This window comes from Schistocerca piceifrons, chromosome 9, assembly GCF_021461385.2.
Source record: "Schistocerca piceifrons isolate TAMUIC-IGC-003096 chromosome 9, iqSchPice1.1, whole genome shotgun sequence".
Lineage (NCBI taxonomy): Eukaryota > Metazoa > Arthropoda > Insecta > Orthoptera > Acrididae > Schistocerca > Schistocerca piceifrons.
In genome coordinates this window covers 156,416,013-156,441,139 of record NC_060146.1, presented here as the reverse complement: position 1 = coordinate 156,441,139, position 25,127 = coordinate 156,416,013, and the positions used below count along the sequence as shown (strand labels likewise).

The 25,127-nt window shown below is 37.2% G+C and overlaps 1 protein-coding gene across 1 annotated transcript in view; it reads left to right on the top strand.

The window, feature by feature from the left end:
• LOC124716790 (collagenase-like) overlaps nucleotides 1–25,127 on the top strand; it is a 51,158-nt gene that overhangs the window by 8,837 nt on the left and 17,194 nt on the right. The window contains exons 2-4 of the mRNA XM_047243339.1: nucleotides 11,682–11,850; nucleotides 20,988–21,163; nucleotides 24,886–24,981. Of these exons, the coding sequence (XP_047099295.1) occupies nucleotides 11,682–11,850; nucleotides 20,988–21,163; nucleotides 24,886–24,981 (441 nt within the window). The remainder of the gene's footprint in view (nucleotides 1–11,681; nucleotides 11,851–20,987; nucleotides 21,164–24,885; nucleotides 24,982–25,127) is intronic.

Sequence of the window (25,127 nt, the reverse complement as noted above, 5' to 3'; positions counted from 1 at the left end):
CTATTTACAATTTGTACAGAAACCAGATGGCAGTTATAAGAGTCGAGGGGCATGAAATGGAAGCAGTGGTTGGGAAGGGAGTGAGACAGGGTTGTAGTCTCTCCCCGATGTTAGTCAATCTGTATATTGAGCAAGCAGTGAAGGAAACAAAAGAAAAATTCGGAGTAGGTATTGAAATCCATGAGAAGAAATAAAAACTTTGAGGTTCGCCGATGACATTGTAATTCTGTCAGAGACAGCAGAGGACCTGGAAGAGCAGCTGAACGGAATGGACAGTGTCTTGAAAGGAGGATATAAGATGAACATCAACAAAAGAAAAACGAGGATAATGGAATGTAGTCCAATTAAATCGGGTGATGCTGCGGGAATTACATTAAGAAATGAGACACTTAAAGTAGTAAAGGAGTTTTGCTATTTGGGGAGCAAAATAACTGATGATGGTCGAAGTAGAGAGGATATAAAATGTAGACTGGCAATGGCAAGAAAAGCGTTTGTGAAGAAGGGAAATTTGTTAACATCGAGTATAGATTTAAGTGTCAGGAAGTCGTTTCTGAAAGTATACTTATGGAGCGTAGTCATGTATGGAAGTGAAACATGGACGATAAATGGTTTGGACAAGAAGTGAATAGAAGCTTTCGAAATATGGTGCTACAGAAGAATGCTGAAGATTAGATGCGTAGATCACATAACTAACGAGAAAGTAATGAATAGAATCGGAGAGACGAGAAATTTGTGGCATGGCTTGACTAGAAGAAGGTATAGGTTGGTAGGGCTTATTCTGAGGCATCAAGGGATCGCCAACTTGGTGTTGGAGGGCAGCGTGGTAAACAGATTCAGAAGGATGTAGGTTGCAGTAGGTACTGGGAGATGAAGAAGCTTGCACAGGATAGAGTAGCATGGAGAGCTGCAACAAACCATTCTCTGCACTGAGGACCACAACAACAACAACAACAACAACCCTGTTTAGAATGTTCCAATGGAAAGCAACTCTCAAAGAGCATGAGAAATGTGTTAAGAGAAGCATTACATTTTTCATCTATGTTATCGGCACTATAAACATCCTATCACTCTTGTTGCTTAACAAGGTTTAAAAAACATTGGATTAGCTTTCCTACAGAGTTTGTAATTATATGTAAAATTTGTTTGAGTTCAAAAGCCTCTTAATGTTATAAATTGTGTATCATTGTCTGTAAGGCCATTCACCCCTTCACTAACAGTATGCCCATTCAGTAATGAACAATGTATAAAAATATTGTCTATAACTGAGCTACTGTTCCCTGCACCCTGGTTGAAAAAACACGGTGTGCATGAGATCATATGAGTTTAGGACATCAACCAACATTCTTTTCATGTACAATCATATACAAAATTAATATTGAAGTCACCACATATAAGTAACTGTTTGTACTTCCTATAGAGTGACGAAGAGCCCTCACTAGCTTGAGCAGAAATGCTCTGAAGTTAGAGGTAGGGGACCTATAAACAACAACAATCAGAAGTCGCTCTAAATTCTACTGTCCCTGCACAACATTCAAATATCTGTTCAGTGCTGTGCCATGATACGTCTACAGACTCAAATGGAATACTGTTTTTTACATACATGGCCACTTCCCCAGTCCACAAGTAAATTCTTGAAAAACAGCCAGCTAATCTGTATTCTGGTAAAGGAAGCCTCTGAATTTTCAAATTATTTAAGTGGTACTCTGATATACCAATAAGGTCAGAGTCAATATCTACAAGCAGTTCACTAACTTCATCTCTAATATCTTCTGTATTTTGATGAAATATGCTAATTCTTTCTCTACTTTGATGCCTGACCTCCTCTGAAGGCGATTCCTTTGTTAGAGGGACTTCCTTTAATCAGGTATATCAGCTGACTTCAGTTCAGAAAAGTTCAACTACTACAAGAATTTTTCCATGAGTGATCCCACTACCATCCAATCTGAGATACCTACAAGTTTTGCCAGCCTCCCCTTGCCATATTTACTGAGGTGCAGGCCATGCCCAGTGAAATCCGATGTATCGATATACTCAACTGGCACCACTGCAGTGTGAGGCATGGCCTGTGCCATCAGTGACTTCTCCAGCCCCGTTTTAACACGTCTAACAGCAGCATTAACGTGAGGCCGATCCTGATGCTGAAACAGTTGCACGAAATGCATGTTAGTGCCACCAATTTGAGTAGCTGTCTTTACCAGGTCTCCACCTACATCATATTCCCCATCCCTATCACGACTATTCCCTGCTTCACCGACACTCATTACCTGATTCTCTTTCGTAAAATTCCTGCACAACTCCCCTATGCTGTCAGTCACCTGAGCCAATCCTCACTAGGCTTCATAATGCTGGTGACATGATATTCACTCCTGAACGCTGCAACTTCTGGCCTACACCTATACCTTGTGAACTACCTAACAACAGAACCTTCTTCTTTCTGTTAGACTTTGAAGCTAACTTAGGTTTCCTAACTGCTGAGCGCTGCTACGTGTTTCCTACACCTACAGCTACAAGAGGCTTCTCTTCACTCAACTCTGACAGGTGTAAAATCTATTGCATATATGTAAAATACAACTGTCTGAATACCTCCTCCTCTTAGCTGCGTTCTTGCAAACTGCTATTTCTCATTCCCCAGCACCCTTCACCCTCCTCAACTTATCTAGTTCGTCCTTTGGGTATTGTAACTGTACCTAAAGGGCACAGATCTTACTCTTCTGCTCCTCTACCAAATTATTTCTGCCTAAAATTGTACACTCCCAGGAGAGGACCTAGCTAAAATGCCCACTAAATTCCTCACTGGAGTCCCCCAATGAAAATACTTTCAACAAATCCCACACTGTAACCCCCTACTCACAAACCTACGACAAATCCCACACTTCTCATTCATGATAAAGTTTTACAGTTACTGGAAAAAGTAAACGTCTACATTACCTAAGTTTAATTTCATCAGCAGAACTATTTAAAGAACTAACAATAGTGGTGTCGAAATTCTCTCTCTACTAAGAAAGCAACAAATTTGATTTATACCTCTAAACCACAACTAATACCAATAGCTTCAAAACTTCACACAATATTCTTAGCTAAAACCAAAAATTCAAGCGTCCACTGGAACACACGATGAAGCTAAAACAGTGAATGTAATTTTACTGTAATATTTCACTAGAAACAAAAAAAAAAAACAAAAAAAAAAAAAACGGCAGCTTAAAACCACCACACCAATTTTACTGAACGACTTCAACGCACGCATAACCCTAAAAAACACCGTGAGCAAATGTTTCCAAAAGATTATTAAAGCGTTATTTCACCACAAACACCATTAGACACCGTTGAAGATTACTAAATTTAATAATTGTGTAACAGTGCACAAACAATTTTGTCAGAACTGTTACAGCTGCAACTGCACTCAGCGAAATTTAAACACACTGTTAGTATTTGGATGAACTAGTAAAAACTACTAAATTTAATATTCGAATACAGTGCACAAACAAATTTGACAGTACGTATCTTTACAACCGCTACAGCTAAGCCGTGTCGGAATGGTTTCAGCAGAAAAGAGCAGAAATCACCCAAATATCTGGCCCAATATTCGCCTAATAGGCCCAGGTTTTCTTCAAAATCTTGCGGACTGTATGAGATTTTAACGCTTCTTCCGGCTGACTAACAAGATTTAAAGAGCGTCATGGTATCTCGGAGATTGTCGTCCAAGGAGAAAAGTGAAGAGCAGATTATAACTTTGCGACACTTCACTACAATAAAGCTTTCTAGAATTGATGCATTTTGGAGACACCTATGATGCAGTGTATGAGTTAAACTGTATACTTCCGTAACACGTAATCATAGCTACAAAAAGCCCAAAATGTGACATGCTACCTTCGTAAGGCTTAAGGCTAACATAGTGGAAGCTGGATTTGACAGACTTGCCCTACCACTACCCATACTAGGAGCAGTAACGTCTTTGGACATGATTCTATTCAGAAGAATGTTCGATCTCTGATCCTGGATAAAAATTGGATGTTTGCATGAAAAGTAAAATCGAGCATTAAAGAAACTATAAATTCTGTGTATTATTTATCAGAATACGTATATGTATCTTCTATTGCGGTACAAAACGCATGAGACTTAGTAACTGGCGCTGATCAAAGCTACAGTTTAAGGTCACTTGGCACTGACTATTGAACGACGTTTCTACCCATCAGTTTCAAGGCGAGACAGATCTTAAAATCAAGTGAACAACGTCATTTCCCTGTAGAAATTGCCTGCATTATTTACCAATAAACTCGTCTAAGTTTGGCTGAAACCAAAGCACAACCTGCGTGATTTCGATAATTGGGGTACAGTATGTGTAGTAATGCGAGCCTGCCTCACAGGAATCCGCACAAAGCCAGACACCTGTATGCAACCCAAAATGTCGTTAGTGCAAACTTTCCAGAACGTTGACTGTACACATGTATACAGCAACACTCTCTGGTATGCAACATTGGCACAAAGCACCCTCTGTCACGTTACGTAGGTACAAATCGTCTTTGAACCTGTAAAGTTGGTACGAAACACTCTTTACCATTTCGCCTTGGTACAGGGCACCTTCCATCACAAAAATTTGGTGTAAAACACCCTCTGAATCCAAAAATTCCTAAGAAACACCCTCCATCATGTCACACTGATACAAAGCAACCTCCACCATACAACATTGTTACTAGATACATTCCATCATATAATAATCGTACAAAGAGACCGTAACTAAATCACATAGGTAAAATCCATACCCACCTTGTCACATTTGTCAAGCAGCATTGGTATGACGCACTCTCTGCTGTGTAGCGCTGGTACAAAGTGCCACCTGAAATGCAACTTTGAGGCAAAGAACCCTCACGACAACATATTCGTATGATACAACCTCTACCACAAAACACTGGCATGAAGCAGGACAATATTAAGAAGCACCCTCTGTCATATTGGTATGTAGCATTCACCACTATATCCAAACGGTGGAAAGCAGGTCGCCGTATAACATTAGTACAAAGCATCCACTGGCATATAAAAATGGGATGAAGCACCCTCCAAAACGCAACATTCGTAAGTAGCACCACTTGCCACGCAACATTGGTAGTGATGAACCTACGCCACATAACAGTGCTACAAAGAGTTCTCCACCTCCTCACATTTTTAGGAAGTACCCTAGATTACATGGGCACAAAGCCATCTCCATGATGCAACACTGGTATGAAACATACTCAGCTGTGTAATGTTGGTTTGAAGTACACTCTACCACACAACATTAGCATGAATCGTCCTCCACCTCATAACATAGGTATAAAGCAAACTTAGGCACATAACATTGGACCGAAGCACCCTCTTCCACATCATGTTGGTGTGAAGCACACTCTACCATGTCACATTGGAACAAAACTTCGGTCACGTAACAGTAGTAGGAATAACACTCTACCACATAAACTGGTACGAAGCACCCTCCACATTTCACTTTGTGACAAAGCAATCTTTGCCGTTTACCGTTGCTAAAAAGTACCATCCGCCAAGCAAGACTGGGACGAAGCACCCTCTGCCATATAACATTGATACAAAGCGCTCCCCACAATGTCAGATTGCTACAAAAAGCTCTAGCCACATAACATTGTTACAAAGCAACGCCCACTACTTCACACTGATACGATTCACCCTCTACCAAGTCACAATGGTACAAAGAGGCCACCACAATGTCACACTGATAAGAAGCACCCTCGACCACCTTACACTGTTACGAAGCAGCCTCCAATACACGAAACTGGTACGAAGCCCCCCTCCTCCCAAATAACTTTGGCACAGAGCATCCTCCACAGTGCAGCATACCCATCGCCGCGTAAAATTAAATTGAAGATCAAGAGAAATCAAAACGCAGCTGAATTCATGCAAAGTTCATTTGCTTTGCGATATTACAGCTAACCTCATTCTCGTTTTTTTTCAGTAAATTAAAAGAGATAAAATTCTGAGTTAAATCTGAAGGCAGTTGAAGATTTAGGCTAATTTTCAAAACATACAATGTTTCACTCCTACTACAGTGCCTTTTAGCACTCGCACTCAAGGTGTTTGTGTCAAAAAAAGACCCAGTTTTACGCTTATTAGTCAGCTTTACACAACGCAAGATGTTCAACTTAGTGCCACAGGAGATAGTAGCCTCAAAGTGGCATGCAATCAAAAAAAGGATGTTAACGCTAGCAATATCAAGTCAGTTTCCATAATGCGTATTAGTAAGGACAGGGCCTAAAAAATAAAAATAATGCGTCAGTCGTTGTGGACTTATACCAACAACATAGATTTTAAAGAGGTGCCGATGTTTTAGCAGGGTACAGAACATGAAAATATGTTGCACCACATTCTTGGCAACATCAACACACTTTCGGTAAGATGTAATACCAAAGGGGGAGGAGCTACTTTATGCCCACGCTACAGAGATATAAAAAACGCAGATTCCGTTAACTGTTGTTAACTTTCGCACACAACATACTTTTTAAAGAGAACTGATTTGAAAGAAAGTTCCTGGAACCTGAAAATATTGAATGTGATGTTCACTGCAGAAACTGATGTGCACTACTAACAAGGGAATCATCAGACCTATGAACCACGGATTTTGATAAATCTGAGGTATGTCGTAGAAAAAGTTATCCTGAGTACCTGACTAGCAGCTTTTAATGCGATGACTCCTAGTTTCCGAGAAAATTGGTTCTAAAGTTTTAGGCGTACCTTTTATAACCGCAACGTTAGTACCTTTTCGGCCACGCGGTAATACTGCAGCGGTTAAGGCTTACGACCATCACGCTGGCGCTACAGATCCAAATCCTCCCCAAGTATTCATCTGTTTCTTTTTTTTATTTCATCGTACAGAGTATCATTAAATAGTATATGTTATGCAAAATTATTCAAAAACAGTCATTTTTGCTTTAGTAATTTCATTAACAAATCAATCATTACAGCAAACTTTGTTAAAATGTGGATTCCGTTGGTGGTTCTCAACTAGAATTCCAAGTATTTGAACAGTGGTCTCTCGATTCGTGGGGAGGGCAGAGTTATCAGACGGTATGCAATCGAATCTTTGTAGAGGAAAGAAAGTCATCCATCTACACTGTAGACACTATCTCATCTAAGTAATTCCACTTTGTTAAGACTTTGATTTATATTTTCACGTAAAAATTTCAACGTTCTCCCTCTTTGATAAAGAGTAATAGAGAAGTCACTTCGAGGAGAGATAATAACAAATAAAGTCCTTAATTCTGTCTCAATTTAGTGCACCTGTATTCCAAGGAATATTCAAATATGCGTGGTTTGCATTGAAGTTGATTCAAGAAGTAACAACCTTTTTGAATTTAAACGAATACGATCTCAGCTCTGAGAAATCGGAGTACCTGCAAGGTAGTTGCTTTCATTCACTGAGAATTGTGTTCTACGAACTTTTGTTCCGGTTGCTTCTACGACAACACCCATCAGGATTTCCGCTCTAGAACAGCAGGTGAATTACTGCACCGAAAATGACTATTTTGCATGGAATATACTGTTTGATGGTATTCTGTACAATGAAACTGAAAAAAAAGAAGAAGTTAGACAGGTATGGTTTGAATCAAAACGTTAGCGTGATAATCAGGAACATTACCCACTGCCATTCTTCCGTGTGGTCGTAACATGAATGACATACAGGTATAGGAGGTACGCGTAAAATATCGACATCGATTTTCTCTGAAACTAGGCGCCATCGCATGAAAAGTCGCTAGACGTGTATTCACGGCAACATCTTCTACAACGTACCTAAGATTAATGAAAATCTGTGGTTAACGGGTCTGATGGTCCCCTTGATACTGGCAGATGTCACTTTCCCCAATGAATGTAATATTCAATATTTTCGGATTCTGTGATGAACAGGTCTGGTGGCCCCCTGTAAGACTTAAATTTTTGCATTATGTTTTACTGAAATATGTGAAACATTTATGGAACTAGATAGAACAATTCATTAAAAAACAATAAATAGATATTTCAACAATAGATTAACATGGCCTCAAAGTCTTCAGATATTGATTTCACTTTAAAAACGATAAAATTCGGATATAATTTTATTTAACGAATAAATTCAACAAATATGGCATCATTAAGCCATTTATTTGAAAGTCCTTTTTCTGACAAATACTTTTCTATATGATAGAGAATTTAGCTCACTTTTCGAGAAGGTCATTCAGTGCTCAGTAGGAGTGCATATTTAGGACAGAAGGTATCATCTGCAAAATTTTCACGCATTAGAATCTTACAAATGAAGTCTAAAACACTGTAAATAATTGTGAAACATACTGGAAGATATATAGTAATTAAAAGCAAAAGTATGACATGTCTTCATTAAGAAATTAGCTTAACTATTTAACTAATGTTTACCAGATCGTCCACATTTTGAAACAAACTTAAACTTTTGTGGCTGAACCTCGGAGAAATCGTTGAAGAGTCCATTTTGTGGCTGTTGTACAATTGGGTTCAAAACAAATTTCATGGGTTCCTTTTAGGTGGGTTGGATACATCGACTTTCTGATAACATTCGTGAGGTCTCTTAATGGATGCACTCACAGAGACACTGCTAATCATTACATATCTACTTAGCTCCACTATCTTTATATTTTGCTAACACATTTCCTGGACATTTATTCATTTACTTGAGCACAAAACAAAAGAGACTGTTATGGCTCTGCTGTAGTAACTTATATATGGTGCCTTAGGAACATATTCACTGTCCTCAACAGTATCACAGTACTTTATAGTCACTAATGTGTTGCACGCTTCTCACACTGACGTGACGTTCGCCTGTGCTAGAGCTGCTACGTGTTCAGCTTGTGTTTTTGCTGAAGCACAGCTAGCTTCAGTACCGACCAGTATACAGAATTCTCGCCAGCTAGCATGAACCGCGCACTTCTTTGAGTATAAATTAATATTTGATTAATCCCAAAGTACATCATGACATTACTTATGTGAATTTAATCTGAAGTCATCTAAGGCTTCCTTTTTATTAACATTTTTATTTATCTTATTCTTGTAGTGTTAGACTTTCCCTTTTCTCTTTTTATACAATCTAAGACAAAAAAAGGCCGCACCAAGAAACAATTATCCGAATTGGACGGAAATCGGTTAGTGTGATCCACATGTACAGACAAAAAGATTACAATTTCAGAAAAATTTGATGATTTATTCACGAGAAAGAGCTTCACAAGTTGAGCAAGTTGGTACTTTTTCGGGATAAACAAGGCACAGAATACTAGGCCACTACTTGTTTTAAACCTCATGCTGGTCTGGAGCATGTGACAGAGGATTTAGGATCGCTTTGTAAGGACTATGACAAGGTTGACACCAGGATTATAGTGGGTGGGCCAAGTACAACAATTGGCAGTAATCTTTGGTGCAGTATGCAGAGTGACATTGCAAAGATTGCATCGTCATAGAGACATACGAATAATGAGTCTGTATCTGCTCTCACTGCCATGAGCGTTCTCATTTGAACTCTTATACCTGCAGAGTTAATTTGTAGTTGAAATGGCTAGATGTGTCAGACAAGGGGCAGTTGTTGCTGTGGTTCTTGTAGATCTTCTCATTAGATGGGGTTATACTAGGAATGGCCTTCAGGTCATCAGGAAAGGGAAAGGCAAATTGGCTGGGCTAGTAGCAGAAAATTTAGTTGGGGGGGAGGATGATACTGTCGTAAGTAATAAAATACCATGATTACAGAGTTCAGAACTGAATCTTTTTAGGGTAAGGAAACCATGTTAAGAGAGGCTAGGATTGAAAAAAACCTTCACTTTGAGAAAGAAAGCAAAGAATAAATTCTAGATTATTACTTGAGCACAAACATATATTAATTAAAAATTTACAGCAATCAGCAGGAATTTTATTTCCACCTAGTTTTAACTCAGCCAATGTGAAATGTCACCCATTTTATTGCATGAAAATATTCAAGGGTTAAGAAGTAAATTTAATGAACTGCCTACCTGTGTCGATAAATTAGAATCATCAAACCAAGTTGACATAATGAGTCTGTCTGCACGTCATGTGACCACTGGTACAGATGTGTTAGGTGTTACAGGATTTAGGCTCGCATCTCAGTTTTTTAGATAAGAAATGGAGAAAGGAGCAGTTGCCATAATCTTCAGAAATTATCGTAATTGAAGAACACAGACATTCATAAACTTTGCCTAGAGCAGCAGCTGGATGCTTGTACAACAAAAGTAGAATTTCTTAATAAGTCCTGCATAATAGTAAACGTATACTGAGCACCTGTAGTGAACTTTAATCTGTCCACGAATTACCATGAAGTTCTACTGGTCAAAAAACTGAGAAATAGTGTTTTCTGGGGACTTTAATACAGATTTTCTTAAAAGCTCTGCTGGCAAGAATTTATCAGAGTCAGTAACAATAACATAAAACTTAACTCCTATGGTAAACTTCCTAACTAGACAAGATAATTACTCACAAATACCCAAGGATAACACCTGTATAGATAGATCTAATCAGCAAAATTATATTTCTAAGCTAATAGTCAATGGGCTCTCAAACCATAACATGCATATCCTCTCTTAAATGTTAATACGAACAGGATACAAAATCTGCTACATCTGAATTCAAGAGGGTAGCCAATATGTCAAAAATTGATTACTTTAGGACACACAGGAAAGACAGGAACTGCAGTAATGTTTAGAGCTCATGGGACAAATGATAAATACAACACTTTTATTGATAATAAATTACTTACCTTATTTGAATACTCAGAATTATTAATGAAAATTTCGTGGACATTAATAAACGGTTCCTAGCCAGTTCTTTGTCACTGAACTTTGAAAAAACTACATGCAGTGCAAAACTTGCATACGCTTTCCCAGCAGTATATTTCGTGCTCTTAACTCAAGAACATCCTACAGTGGCCTAATTGGACTACTAGGGATATTGACCACTGCTCCCCAATATATTTATACCTTGATAAAATTCGTCATTGAAAATTTAATAGTTTTTCAAACCAACATATCGGTTCATGGGATCAATACTAGCAATAAGAATAATCTTCACAAAGATTTAAAGTCACCTATTTTGTTCCAAATGTGTGCCCATTAGCCAGGAAGACACTTTACAGTTGACAGTAGCCTAAGGGATTTATTGGTGGCGAACTCCTCCTACTCCACTGATGAGTTTTTCAGCCAAAACAGTATTAGTACAATCTGACTCCTGAACACATTCAGTGCATTAATGAGATAACTGTAAATAAGTGTTGTAAAATGTTTTTCTATTGGTATCTGTTGTCTTTTGAATGAAAATATGTACAAAATTTTTTGACTCTTTCCCCATTCATGATGGTCATTTCACTTGGTAACTGTGGAAATTACATGATCGTATTTCTATTCATATATAATATATATTATCATATTTGTTTTCCATTTAAAACATTTCTTGTGTACTCTTGCTTTTCTGTCATGTCCTGTTGGCGTCACTATGGATCAATTGGACCGAAAAGTGGAACTAATGTAATTCAAAAACCTGAAAGTTTTGGTTATGGTGTATAAAGAGCCTTCTATGTGAACCTGTTGATTAGTTGTAGATCTACTGTTTGCAGTCGATCACATGCTGATGAAAAGAGCAGAGAAATCAATAGAGCTGTGTCACAACTGTACCTCTTGTTTCAGAAAAGAGGACCGCACCTAAAGAGGGAAATGTTCGCATCACTGATGGCCACCCTGCAGGAGTGGGCCAGTTCCCGTACCAGGCCCTCATCATTGCTGACGGGGGAGATATATGGGGCGGGTCGTTGATCACCACAAGGGCAGTCCTCACCGCCTCCTATTGCACAACCCAGTGAGTTGAACCAGCTGCCAACAGGCCACCTGTACAAGCTGCTTAGAACGTAATGTAGCCTTATGGGATGAAACTCAATTTGGATACTGCCATTTGGGTGTATTTTGTCATATGATACACTTTATCAGATTGTTGTTCCTAGTATTTAAAGATGTGATTTTAATGAACTTGGTATTTCAATATTTCCAATGTTCATCTTGAGAAAAGGAAGTGCAAAATAAAGAGTAAATTGAGGGTCATTGTAACAACACTCAACAAGCACCAATAACAGAATGTTAGGGGGAAGAGGTAATTTTTAGCTATACTGAATACTGTTGATTCAAAAAATTTAAAAGTAAATGCTGGTCATCCACGTAGGTAGGGATTGATGAAGGAATAATTGAAGTTCCTCATTAACCTCCTTTGTTGAGGAAAAAGTCTGAAATTTCGAATTTTTACAAAACTGAACAATGTACATTTCCATGCATTTTCCTTCTTTATCGCTATAGATACTTTCAAACTTTTATTAATATCTTTACAAATGAATGAGTGAATTTCAAAATCTAGGAGCTCTTTTTCCGCACAAAACTGGTGATCTACAGCTTTCAGCCCTTCAGTTTGCAGTAACCGTTTTGCAGCTACAGGTGTTCAAGTATCGTGAAAACTGTCAATTTTTGGCTATCGACTGTGGCTGAATGGCTTAACTGATTTTATTTCTTAAGAGGATCATTCTATGCGAAATTGTATTCTATTTTATTCTGCTATTTTGGAAATTTTTTGCAGGATGTATCGTTTGAATAATGTTGATTAATATCATTTACAACTTCTGGTTATTTATTGGCTCACAAGAGTCTAATATGTGTACACTAATTGTATTAAGCAATAATCCAGTTCAACTTTTGTTTTATTCATCCAGAGGATAGTTCTAAAATGGTTAAGATCATCGAAATACAAACACCCTGCCTTCCACTGTTGTTTCCTCTGTTGTTTCAGTATGATTGTAATCTACATTCAGATCTTCATTTGTGGGCCAATCGCGCCGTTCTCACTCTTTTGACGTTGATGACTCTTCCTTTATATTGGTCTTTTCAACTCCTGAACAGTTTCAGAGAATTCTGAATCTGCTAACATCTTAATAAAGATGTCCACAAGAGCTTACTACAACAGCTTATCTTGTAGTAAAGCAGTGGCTGAACATGAAAGAAACATTGTCCAAAAAACGATTGGTAAACAGTTGGTTTAATATTGGTTTTAAATTTCATGTTTCAGGTTTCAACTATCTGGTATAAAAAGAGGATTACTTGAGTTTTGTGGAATCTGTAAAAATGGAGATGTCGAGTTTTGCTAAAAACAGATTTAACAACAACAAATCTTCAGTTTCAGCGTATTTCATTTTAGTCTTTGATTGAGGCTCTTATTTAAGTATCAGGTTCTATGTAAAAAAACACTTTTTGAATAAAAATAGCACGTGTTTAGTCTTCTTAAAACGGTCCTCAGTTGATGCAATAGTTCTGGCTCACCAAGGACAGGGTGAGGTGCACATGAAGGGCGACCTGGAATTAAAACCCAAGGGAACTTTTTGAAAATACAAATCAACAAGACTTAAAATTGATAACTACCTATTGGAGAAACCAGTTACATGCACATAAAAACTGTTGGCTACTCATGTAGCTAGACTTGTACAAAACAGTAAAACTCACAGCCAGTGTTTAATGATGAAGGACTGCACCACACAAGCATTGAAACCACTTGTTGGTCGTAAATTTTTATGCTTCCAGACTTTAGTGAATTCAGTTATCATGCATGTAAAGTGCCATTTGCTACAGATCAAATCATTAATGAGTAGTAAGTGGGTAAATTTGGGGCACTAAGGGGTTATTTAATAATCAAACCCTGTCCCCATCAGAAACAAATTATTTGATTATTTATTTCAGACCTTCCACTCGGAAGGTCTGGATTATTACTATAATTTTCATCTAAAATGCTCATTTAATGATGAAATTTCCCCATCCACAAAAATAAAATATAAAAACTACATCAATAAAAGTAAATATAAAAATGTATGTATATTTGAAGATAGCGATTTTAAATCGCTATTTTGAAAAGACAATTAAATTTTTAATCTGTATATATATATGACTAATGTGTGGGATAAATTTAAATTTGTCGTTTTTGTTTATATAAATAATAAGCTAAGAGAGAAACAAGTTTGCAAAGAATATTTTAGACCATCCTTGATTATAGTATACTGTTGAAGTCAGGAGCACACCGACAGTACTGATGTATTAAAGCAAATTTATAAATAGGAATACAAAACAAGATTTAATAGTTATGATGATACTGATATAGAAATGTGGGAGGATATTGAAAACTCAAATTCTCTCTTTTTAATAGCTGTAAAAAAGTAGCGATTTATAATTTACCAAAAAGAATACAAAATTATATTAAAACCTATTCATAATTTTTAATAGTATTTCACTCAATAATTAGAGATTTGGGCAGTTGAAGCCCAATTTGCTACCATTTATTATCTCCTAACTGATCAGTCCATTCTCCGAGCCTGCAGCCTATCTCTAAATTGACTTTACCATCATCAATATAGACTTCAGAATCGGTATTAAAATGTATAACATTTTTCCTAGTTTATCTAGCCTATCATGCAATCTAAGCCTTGCATTTGATGTAGTAAATGCAGCTATAAAAATATCTGTAGCTGTGTTATTTTCCACATAATAGTTCTTGAAATTATATTTCATCTGAATATATTATCATGAATGAAATTGGTATCTATATTATCCAATCAACCATCCAATAGTATCTCATAAAATCATTGTAAATTTGTTACATATTCTATTTGACACATATTTTGCCTTTGCCCAAAATTCCCCTATAATGACTTAAGACACATCTTAGCAACAGCTCTTTCACTGTGATTTTCCATTATTCTGTCAGGTTGTAAATCAATACCCAATTTCTCTTTAGTTGTTTTGATATACTCTTTATCACTTTCAAAATCATGTTGACTTGCTTTTAATTTAGTTTTCATAAAATGTTTCACACACGTTTTAAACAACATATTGCTTTTATATCTAAAATTCCATGCTTAAAGGACATCTAAAATTTTATATCCAATTAATGCAGCCAACTATTCTTCGTCAGTTACTCAATTTCCAATAAAACTTCTTTCTTCATTGTTGTGATTGTATTTACTTAATTTTTCCTGTGCACATCTGACACACAAAGGAAACAACAGTTTTTCATTTATTTGTACTGGTAAAACAGGATGATACAAGCCTCTAGCTACCAATAGTTTACATTTCATAAATCCATACAAATTTTTAAAATAATATCTTGGCCTATATATTTTTGTTTCATATCGTTTGGGATAGTAACTATAATGTTTTACAGTTTGATAAAGACAGCACACATCATGAAATCTTATTTTTGTACTAACACCATCTGCTTTAACTCTTAAGTTTATTGCATTTTTTCAACCACCATAAAAAGAATTTCTTGAATTCAATGAGCCTACAATTTCAGATATCTGTTTTAATATCTTAAGCTTTTTATAATCTGCTGAGTTGAGCCAATCACATTCCCACATCTCCACTAAATTATATCCCACATTTCTTATTTCTGCACTTCTTGTTAAAGTCTTTTAGAAGAGGTCATCCATTGTTTCTTCATTTTTATTGTTAATCATCTGACTTTTACAACATTTTTGAAAACCATGTAAAAAACTATGATATTGGTGAACAGTATTAATATCTTTATCAAATCCTTCTACTGGCTATTTTTACTTCTCCACCATTAAGAACTTGAAAGACAGTATGATTGTTCAAACTATTCAACTAACCTATTCGTTATTTACTGTAATTTTCTTTTGTTCCTTATCCAATACTGTGATTGTATTTTAGGCAAATATTTAGATCTCTAAATAGCCATACAAACACCTGCAAATGTTAAATAACAGATTAGATCAATATTAGCTCTCTCTAGAAACTGTTTTCTTAATTCCTAACAATTCCTTCTTATCTTATCTATATGAGAATTATGGTACTCATCAATTTCCTTCTTCATATTGAACACACAATTTTCCTTAACTCTGGAGCTATGTCATTTGAGAAATTTTTCACTATCTTATGGTTTCATAGTGTCAACACAATAATATCGAATATCTGGAATTGGTCCTATGCAATTTCCATTTTCCTATGTATTGTATAAATGTGGAAAATGTCCCTTCTCCAATTCTTTCGAATAAAATGTTTTTGCAAACTATTTAGAGGTCCTAGTACAAAATTACTGATATATATAATTTTTAAACGTAATTGTTTGAGCTCCAATAACATTAGTTAGTTCCTGTATAGACTGTGTATGGTTTTATTGTATTTTCAACACAGTACTTCAAACTGAACTGTGAATCGAATCCCTTAGTACAATGAGTTATGAATGTATAATACTAGTTTTTTTCAAATATCATCTAACTACAGAATTCTTCATTTGTCTTACATTTATTAACATCACCAGCTTTAAAATTGTGAAATATTATGAGATTCAGAAAATGTATACCAGCTTCTTGTTGAGCTTCATAATCAAACAACATGTATGTTTCTGTATAGGTACAATTCACTTTCCTAGAGAATCCATCTTCACAGTACTCAAACTGTTTACCAGCAACTATTTCTTTTACATTCCCAACATTGACAAACATAAAACTCATGGAATTCACCATTAGTATAGCAACCACCTTTACTACAATTTGGGCAGCCTTGGACTATAAAGTCCTCACCAAATTTTCTTTCACAGATACTAACTTTTTGCAATCTTTATTACATTTAACATTTATGATTTTCAATTTTTACTGCTTGATTGCAGTTTCTGTGAAGTTCAAAGCCACATTTATCTTCTTTAGATCTCAAACAAGTCTTTTTACATCTTACACTTTTATAAGCTGTTTCATAAACTTCTTGGTGATTTTCTAAGCATTCTTCATTAGAACAGTATCTATTGGAGTTTTTACAGCATATCTTGTTTTAAACAGTTTCGTGTTCTGGACCATTGCATAGTACACAGATTTTTCTCTCTGTTTTGAAATTTTGTTTGTACTTGTTGTTCTATGGCTTATTACATTTATTACAAAAAATATGCAAAATCCAAAAAAGCCTTCATGTTGTTAATTACAACAAAATTGTTGTGATCTTTATACAGATATATCTTTATTTCTTTCGGACCACTACAGAACTGAACTGAAATTCTCGACATATAAGCATTTATTTGGCTAGCCAGCAATTCTTCAACATTTTTAATATCATCTAAAGTAAACTTTTCTTCTACTAAGGAGACCGCCGACACTACAGTTGTCTGTCCTCTTTTAGAATACTGCTGCACAGTGTGGGATCCTTACCAGATACAATTTATGGAGTACATCGAAAAAGTTCAAAGAAAGGCAGTATGTTTTGTATTATCGAGAAATAGGGCAGTGAGTGTCACCGAAATGAATCAGAATTTGGGGTGGATATCATTAAAATAGAGGAGCTCTTCGTTGCAGGGATATCTTCCTGCGAAATTCCAATCACCAACTTTCTTCCCCAAATGCGAAAATATTTTTTTGACACCGACCTACATAGGGAGAAACAATCACCATGATAAAATCAGGTGTTGTTCTTTCTGCAGACTATATGAGGTTGGAATAATAGAGAATCGTCAAAACTGACAAATTTTGTGCATTACTAAGAAAACAGGTACGTAGTTCACAATGGGCGCTATAAGTGACCCCAGCATGTGTCAACAACAAACAGAGAAGGCGATAATGCAACCAGCAATAAAACGTTAAAGTTGGCGATTTAGGGAAGGAAAGTGAATCCCAGAACGTACCTTCGAGAGAGAGTTTGACAATTCTCGCGCGGTCTGAGAGACCACATCTCGTGAGTTAAGGGTTGATAGTGATCACAGAATAATTTCAGAGCCTTAGCCTATTCCTTATTATATTTCAGTACTTGACTCTTATATCAGGTGTTATTAAACGATTACAGATATTTGAAATGTCTGTACGAACTGATTAGAAGCATATAACAATATATCAGCAAATTCAAGTAAATAAAGTCAGAAAGCTCACATCCAATCAATTTCAAGGTGTTCCGTCACTCAACCTCATGGAAGAAATTCCCATTATGCAATTCATGGTACTGAACTTGCACTTACATTTCTTAAAAGATGTACCATTTGGTGACGAATTGTAAATACGACATATGCTTTCTTTCTAAAACTTATTTGTTCAAGAATGGTGTTCATAAAAATGAGCCTTGGACGCATCTGAGAAATATTCTCCTATCTGACATTGCATGCGAATCTCATACTTAATGTTGCTACACAGTGGAATTTCACAGCTGGTATGGATGTTCCGTTCCTCAAATGCTTGCATTCAGTGCAAGTTGGAAAGATAAAAGACCAAAACCAAGTATTGAGTTCTTCTTCGTCTATCGTTACACATCAAATTCGCAGAAAGATGCACATTTTGCATTGTCTTCATGTAACATCTTACAAACACTACGATACTGGTACAGATGCGCCTTTAAAGAAATAGTGCCATGTGAGAATGTGGATTTCGAGTTCAAGGAGTCTTTTCTAGTGGCTTTTCTAGTGTTGCGATTTCAAAGACATCAGTACTGTCTTGTGGTGTTCTGTGAAACAAAGAACGTGCAATCGCGAAATAACGAGACATCGATGAAGTGATCTATCAGATAGGCCCACACCATAACCAAATTTCGTTGTAATATACTGACACTTCGAATTACACTTAATTTCTGTGCTGGTTGTTCACACTTTGATTAGTGCAGAAGAAATTGTGCGTAATATCTTTGTAACACTAACAATATAGAACTGGCAACGAACACAAAACCTAGATCGTCTCAAGTAAAATTAATTGCACAGAAAGTGTCTAGTGAAAAATGAAATAAACTTTATACTCAACATTTTTACTTATCAATACTTACGAGTTTTGAAACAATATATGCTAATTATTTTAAATTCTTAATTACTCAGTATATATGAGATTTGTACAGGAGTAAGTAATAAATTAGATACATGGATGCCAGGAAGACGCAAATGAGAGCTAATGTGAGACTAAATTGCTCATATGAATACTAAAATGGCAAAATTATCTGTAAATATTTGTAAGAGAAATATATTCTTGTGGGATCTAGCACTACTCTCATCCTCACAGAACTGAAACAAATTATTCGGTTAATATATACCTCATTTCTTTTCGTATATAATAGCTAATAAATCATCATCATAGCCATTATCATTAACATCATCAACTTCATTGTCAGTGTGATTATAATCATTATTCACCACTTTCATGTCCCTGAGTCGTCATTAATTCATTCCACAATAATTCTCACTACATCCTAGCAATTCACTGTGTTTCATCATAATTAATTCTCATTCATGTACTATACCTTTTACTACATCATGCCTTCACAAAAGATAGCATACTTTTTTCTGCTTCATTACCAATTTAAATAACGAAGTTTTGTACCTAAAGATTGTCTGTTCTCTCTCTATGCATATCTTACTCCATACTAGATACACACTAATTCCTCCAAACTCTGACTGAAATAATAGTTAGAGAGGGTGGTTTTCCTATACATAAGACTCATCATAGCTGATTGTATTTCCGCTGTATCCAATATACTACTGTGCACTGCTTTCACAGTTTAATATCTGACTATTTTTCAAATACCCTCCGTTTTCATCCTTGCACGTTTCCATTTTAATCATAACTTCAACAGTAATGACAGAATTAATCCTTAGGGACTCCCAATACAAAATAAATGCATTATAGTAAATATACACCAAACTTCTGGCTATAGTATGAAAATGAAATGATCTACTAAATGAAGGTATACACAGTAATTTTCAGAACATAAGAAAAGTTTATACATTCATTATGCCTTTCATATTACAAGTACTTCTATCAAAACTTGACCTCTTAATTGCTCTGTTCTTTTTTACAGATAAATTAAACTAGATGGAACAGTAATAAAAAACGTATATTTGAAAAATCACTTAAAGGCATATCTAATACCGACACAATGAGAAAATATAACTAATTTTACAAGAAGCATAAACTTTTATTAAATTCTGGTTAGGAACTTTATGGACAATCATAACTCTCCTCAAGAGACATTTTCATGTTATTCGTCTTTAATCACTGTAAATTTTCGTTTTACTTTTTAAGGTCAAGCTAGTGATAACGCAAGTGGACTGAAACAGAGATTGCAGGTTCGAATAATGGTTGCAGCACTGAAATTTTTCCATCTGCCCTCAACCTAATATTCACATCTCAGTGAAGTGAAGATTAGCTAAGAACCACACATGGTTCACATTCCTCTTCAATTTGCAGCTTCGCTTCCCGTAGTAGGATTACTGGGATTGGTTAGGAACACACAATTCGTCACAGCGGTGTCCAATTGAAAGACGTGCACCAGGCCACTGAGACAAACGAAAGTACATTCTCATAATATATGTTAAAAGACTCCTCAGTTCCTGAACCCTTTATAAATCCGAACTCTGACAAGACAATATATTATTTGTAGTCAGGTTGTTCAAAAGCCGATTGTATATTACCTTCCCTAAGAATTTAGAGAATACTGGCAGAAGACAAACTGGACGGAAATTTGATTACATTTTTGGATTTCCGTTCTTAAGTGGAGGCTTTACTTCAACATATAGACAATATTCGTGAAATACTCCACTTACAAATGACTGACTAAAAAAATAACTTATATGATGCGAAACTCAGAAGGACACTATTTAAGGAGCTTCCTTGGTACTTTTATTCTATTTGGGCGTATCTGTAGATACATAAAATAGCTGCTAATACACATTGACAGGGAGTGGTTGACTTTTCAACAAAAAAATGGTTCAAATGGCTTTGAGCACTATGGGACTTAACATCTATAGTCATCAGTCCCCTAGAATCTAGAACTACTTAAACCTAACTAACCTAAGGACATCACACAACACCCAGTCATCACGTGACTTTTCAACAGCTTTCGAGTATGTTTAGACGTGATTTTCGCCAGCTCCACGGAAAAAAATTAAAAAGGTCTTAGCATGTTTCGCAACTGGATACAGGAACTTTACTTTCTCAGGTACCAGACGTGGACCGTCCGCCTGGGAGGCATCCACAGAAGTCAGGACGAATCCACCGCCTGGATCGTGCAATCCAGTTGGGCCCAGGCGCGCCCACAGTCCACCGAGTTGGTAGCTGCCTATGCCAGTTATGACGTGGGTGTTGTATTCCTGCCCAGCGACGCTCCTTTGAACCGTGAGTGGCGCAAAGATAACGAAGCGTTCTTTCTTCACAGTGATAGAGAGTGTCTGAAAGAGAGTTTGCGAGAGAGAGAGAGTGTGTAAAGAGAGAGTTTTAGAGAGAGAGAGAGAGAGAGAGAGAGAGAGAGAGAGAGAGAGGGAGAGGGAGGGAGAGAGAGAGAAGATAGTGTTAGAACGAAAAATGTCACTGACGGCAGTCTGGGATAACGGTGTTTGTCATCTGAGACTCATAATTAATTTTTGATACACTAATCACTGATTTTCTTTCAGTTTGTGGTTTACTCAACACAATTTTACGCTGTCTTTATATATATATATATATATATATCCGATTATTCGATGATGCCAGGTTATTTGTTTATACTAAGGCACCAAAGAAACTGGTTTAGGCATGCGTATTCCAATACAGAGCTATGTAAACAGGCAGAATACGACGCTGCGGTCGGCAACGCCCATGTAAGACAACAAGTGCCTGGCGCAGTTGCTAGATCGTTTACTGATGCTAAAATGGCAGGCTATGAAGATGTAAGTGAGTTTGAACGTGCTCTTATAGTCAGCGCACAAGCGATGGGACACAGCATCTCCGAGATAGCGGTGAAGTGGGGATTTTCCCGTACGATCACTTCACGAGTGTACCGTGAATATCAGGAATCCGGTAAAACATCAAGTCTTCGACATCGCGGCGGCCAGAAAAAGATCCTGCAAGAATGGGACCAACGACGACTGAGAGAATCGTTCAACATGACAGAAGAGCAACGCTTCTGCAAATTGCTGCAGATTTCAATGCTGGGCCATCAGCAAGTGTCAGCGTGCGAACCAATCAACGAAACATCATCGATATGGGCTTTTGGAGCCGAGGCCCCTCTTGTTCACCCTTGATAACTGCACGACACAAAGCTTTATGCCTCGCCTGGACCCATCAACGTCGACATTGGACTGTTGACGACTGGAAACATGTTGCCTTGACGGAAGAGCCTTGTTTAATACTGTATCGAACGCATGCACATGTACGGATATGGAGACAACCTGCATGTCAGCAGGGGACCGTTCAAGTTGGTGGAGGCTCTGTAATGAAATGGGCGCGTGCAGTTCGAGTGATATGGGACACCTGATGTGTCTAGGTACGAGCCTGAAAGATGACACGTACGTAAGCATCGTATCTGATCCCCTGCAACTATTCATCTCCATTGTGCATTCCAATAGACTTGGGCAATTCCAGCAGGACAGTGTGACACCCTACACGACCAGAATTCCTGCCGAGGTGCAATCCAATAGACTTGGGCAATTCCAGCAGGACAATGCGACACCCCACACGACCAGAATTCCTGCCGAGGTGCAATCCAATAGACTTGGGCAATTCCAGCAGGACAATGCGACACCCCACACGACCAGAATTCCTGCCGAGGTGCAATCCAATAGACTTGGGCAATTCCAGCAGGACAATGCGACACCCCACACGACCAGAATTCCTACAGAGTGGCTCCAGAAACACTCTTCTGAGTTTAAACACTTCCGCTGGCCACCAAACTTTCCAGATACGAACATTCTTGAGGGCTGGCTTGCTACGTGCTGCTCAGAAGAGATTTCAGCTCCCTCGTACTCTTACGGATTTGTGGACAGCCCTGCAGAATTCGTGGTGTCACCTCCCTCCAGCACTACTTCAAACATTAGTCAAGTCCATGCCACGTTGTGTTGCGGCACTCCTGCGTGCTCGTGTAGGCTGTACGTGATAGTAGGCAGGTGTACCAGTTTCTTTGGCCCTTCAGTGTATATCAATATTATACTAAAGCGAGGTTTCCAACTTATCCTGTGGAACATAATACTGGATATGTACAACCAACAGCACAAAAGAGAAAAAGGTGAAACCGGATTCCAATGAGAACATTTCAGAGAACGTTCAGAGTTTTCTCTTGGAAGCCGGAGCCTCCAATGACTCGCTATTGACTGATTGCATTCAGATGATTTCTTACTTCATCTACCAGTGTCTCCTGAGGATTGTTGCATATCTCTATGTTTTGGGTTGCACGTAGTGCTGAAAGAATATTACAGATATTTTTCATGTTTTTAAGGTGTTTTTTCAGAAATAAACCCAATTGCGGTAGCAAATAACTCTCTCATTTTTGCACACAACTCATCTACGTTGCCCTCTATGAATTTCTTTAACTCTGTTTGCTAAGTTGCCATTATTAGCGCCACTAAATAAAATAGTGTCACACAACTGGCTAACTGTCTTGTCTCTATATATGCATTACACTCACAGAAAAAAATTGACATTGGTTGACCTTGTCTTTTCTCAACTCTAGTTCCCATTTAGTATTGTTCTGCCTCAGTTCCATCTACTTAGAACAGTTCTTGCCCTTAGTCAGCTCAACATTTAACGGTTGCTCAACTCAACTGTATGTTGAACTGCCTGGACAGTAATCGATTTATCTAAATGCAGATGTATAAGTAAAGTGTTAAGATAATCTCTCTCTATTTTTAATCAGATTTTCTGTTGTATTGCAGTATTCTCAGATCTGAAGATACTGTTTCGAGCAAGAGTTTTATGAAAAAGTCCCACTGAAGTTGCAGAATTCACAATAACCATTTCATCATGACTTCTGATGGTTGGTTGAGATTTTCCGCTAATCTACCAGTGAGTATACCATATTTGACAAGAGATATACCGTCCAAACCAACTGGCAACATTCTCCAGTAGCCTGCCTCCCAGAATCACATACTGTTCTGAGTCAACTCCGTCACTTATGGCGTTGCCTGTCAATAGTATTACGGCCACACTAGTACTTAGTTCGTACATTGCTACCAGTGCACATGTACTTATAAGTGTGGCTGTTGAACCAAACATTTATTTAACATATTCGCTCACAGAACAATAAATCTGTTAATGGAACTTGAAGTTTCATTGTGCTTAACACCGTGCTGATGGTGTAGCTCTGAGGTTAAACAAGATTTTGATGGAGTGACACATATATTGTACACTAAGCTATTGGGCTAGAATATTCGTTCAGCAATTAAATAACTGAAACTAGTTGCACATTTTATGTGCATAATTAATATGAATGAATCTCTGGTTTCCGGCCAAATAACTCCTTAGCTTAAGCTATAAGGTCCCCCTTTTCAGGCAATATTCTTAACTAGCTCCCAAGTGTCCATTTCTACAGATCCCGCTCTTAAATTTCCTTTCAATAGCCATTTTGTTGTTTTACAGACAACCATACTCTTACTTGTCTCAGAATTCACAGTGCGCATGTCAGTCATGACGTTTATATTAGAAAAAAAAAATCTTTAGAATCTTTTTTCCTGTGCTGACTTTTATTCGCACTCATTCTGCTTACTATATTACTAAGACGGTCAAGAATAGAATGTTAGGGAAGAGGGAAAGAAGTAGCTAACCACTATACATACCAGTTCAAAATATGACCTAACAGGAAGCGGTACATAGGTGGCTGTAGTGTATTCCAAGGTTCATCACTTAATAACAATGCTTCTTACTAAGTATGGTTTCGTTGGCGACTGTTGTGAATGTCTGCCAATGTTATTTTGACCACCTACATTACCATCTTACGGTATTGCTGTTATGACGTATTGGGAAACTAACGTGCAGATTGTGGAGTTGAAGTATTTCATCTCATGTCCTTAGTTAGATACAGCATTCCACATTTACAGAATACAGATACAACATATTGTAAACGTGATATGTTACTTTTTGTCCTCAAGGCTACATCCAGCTCGTGACTTTGCCTTCTTCTCTCGAGGTCGATAACACTTACGAGGGAGAAACTGGTGTGATCGCAGGCTGGGGTACCACTGAAGGTAAGTGGACATCCTTAGTTCACTTTCAGACACGTAACTAAATGCAAAAAAAAATTGTTCAAATGGCTCTAAGCACTATGGGACTTCACATCTGAGGTCACCAGTCCCCTAGAACTTAGAACTAGTTAAACCTAACTAACCTAAGG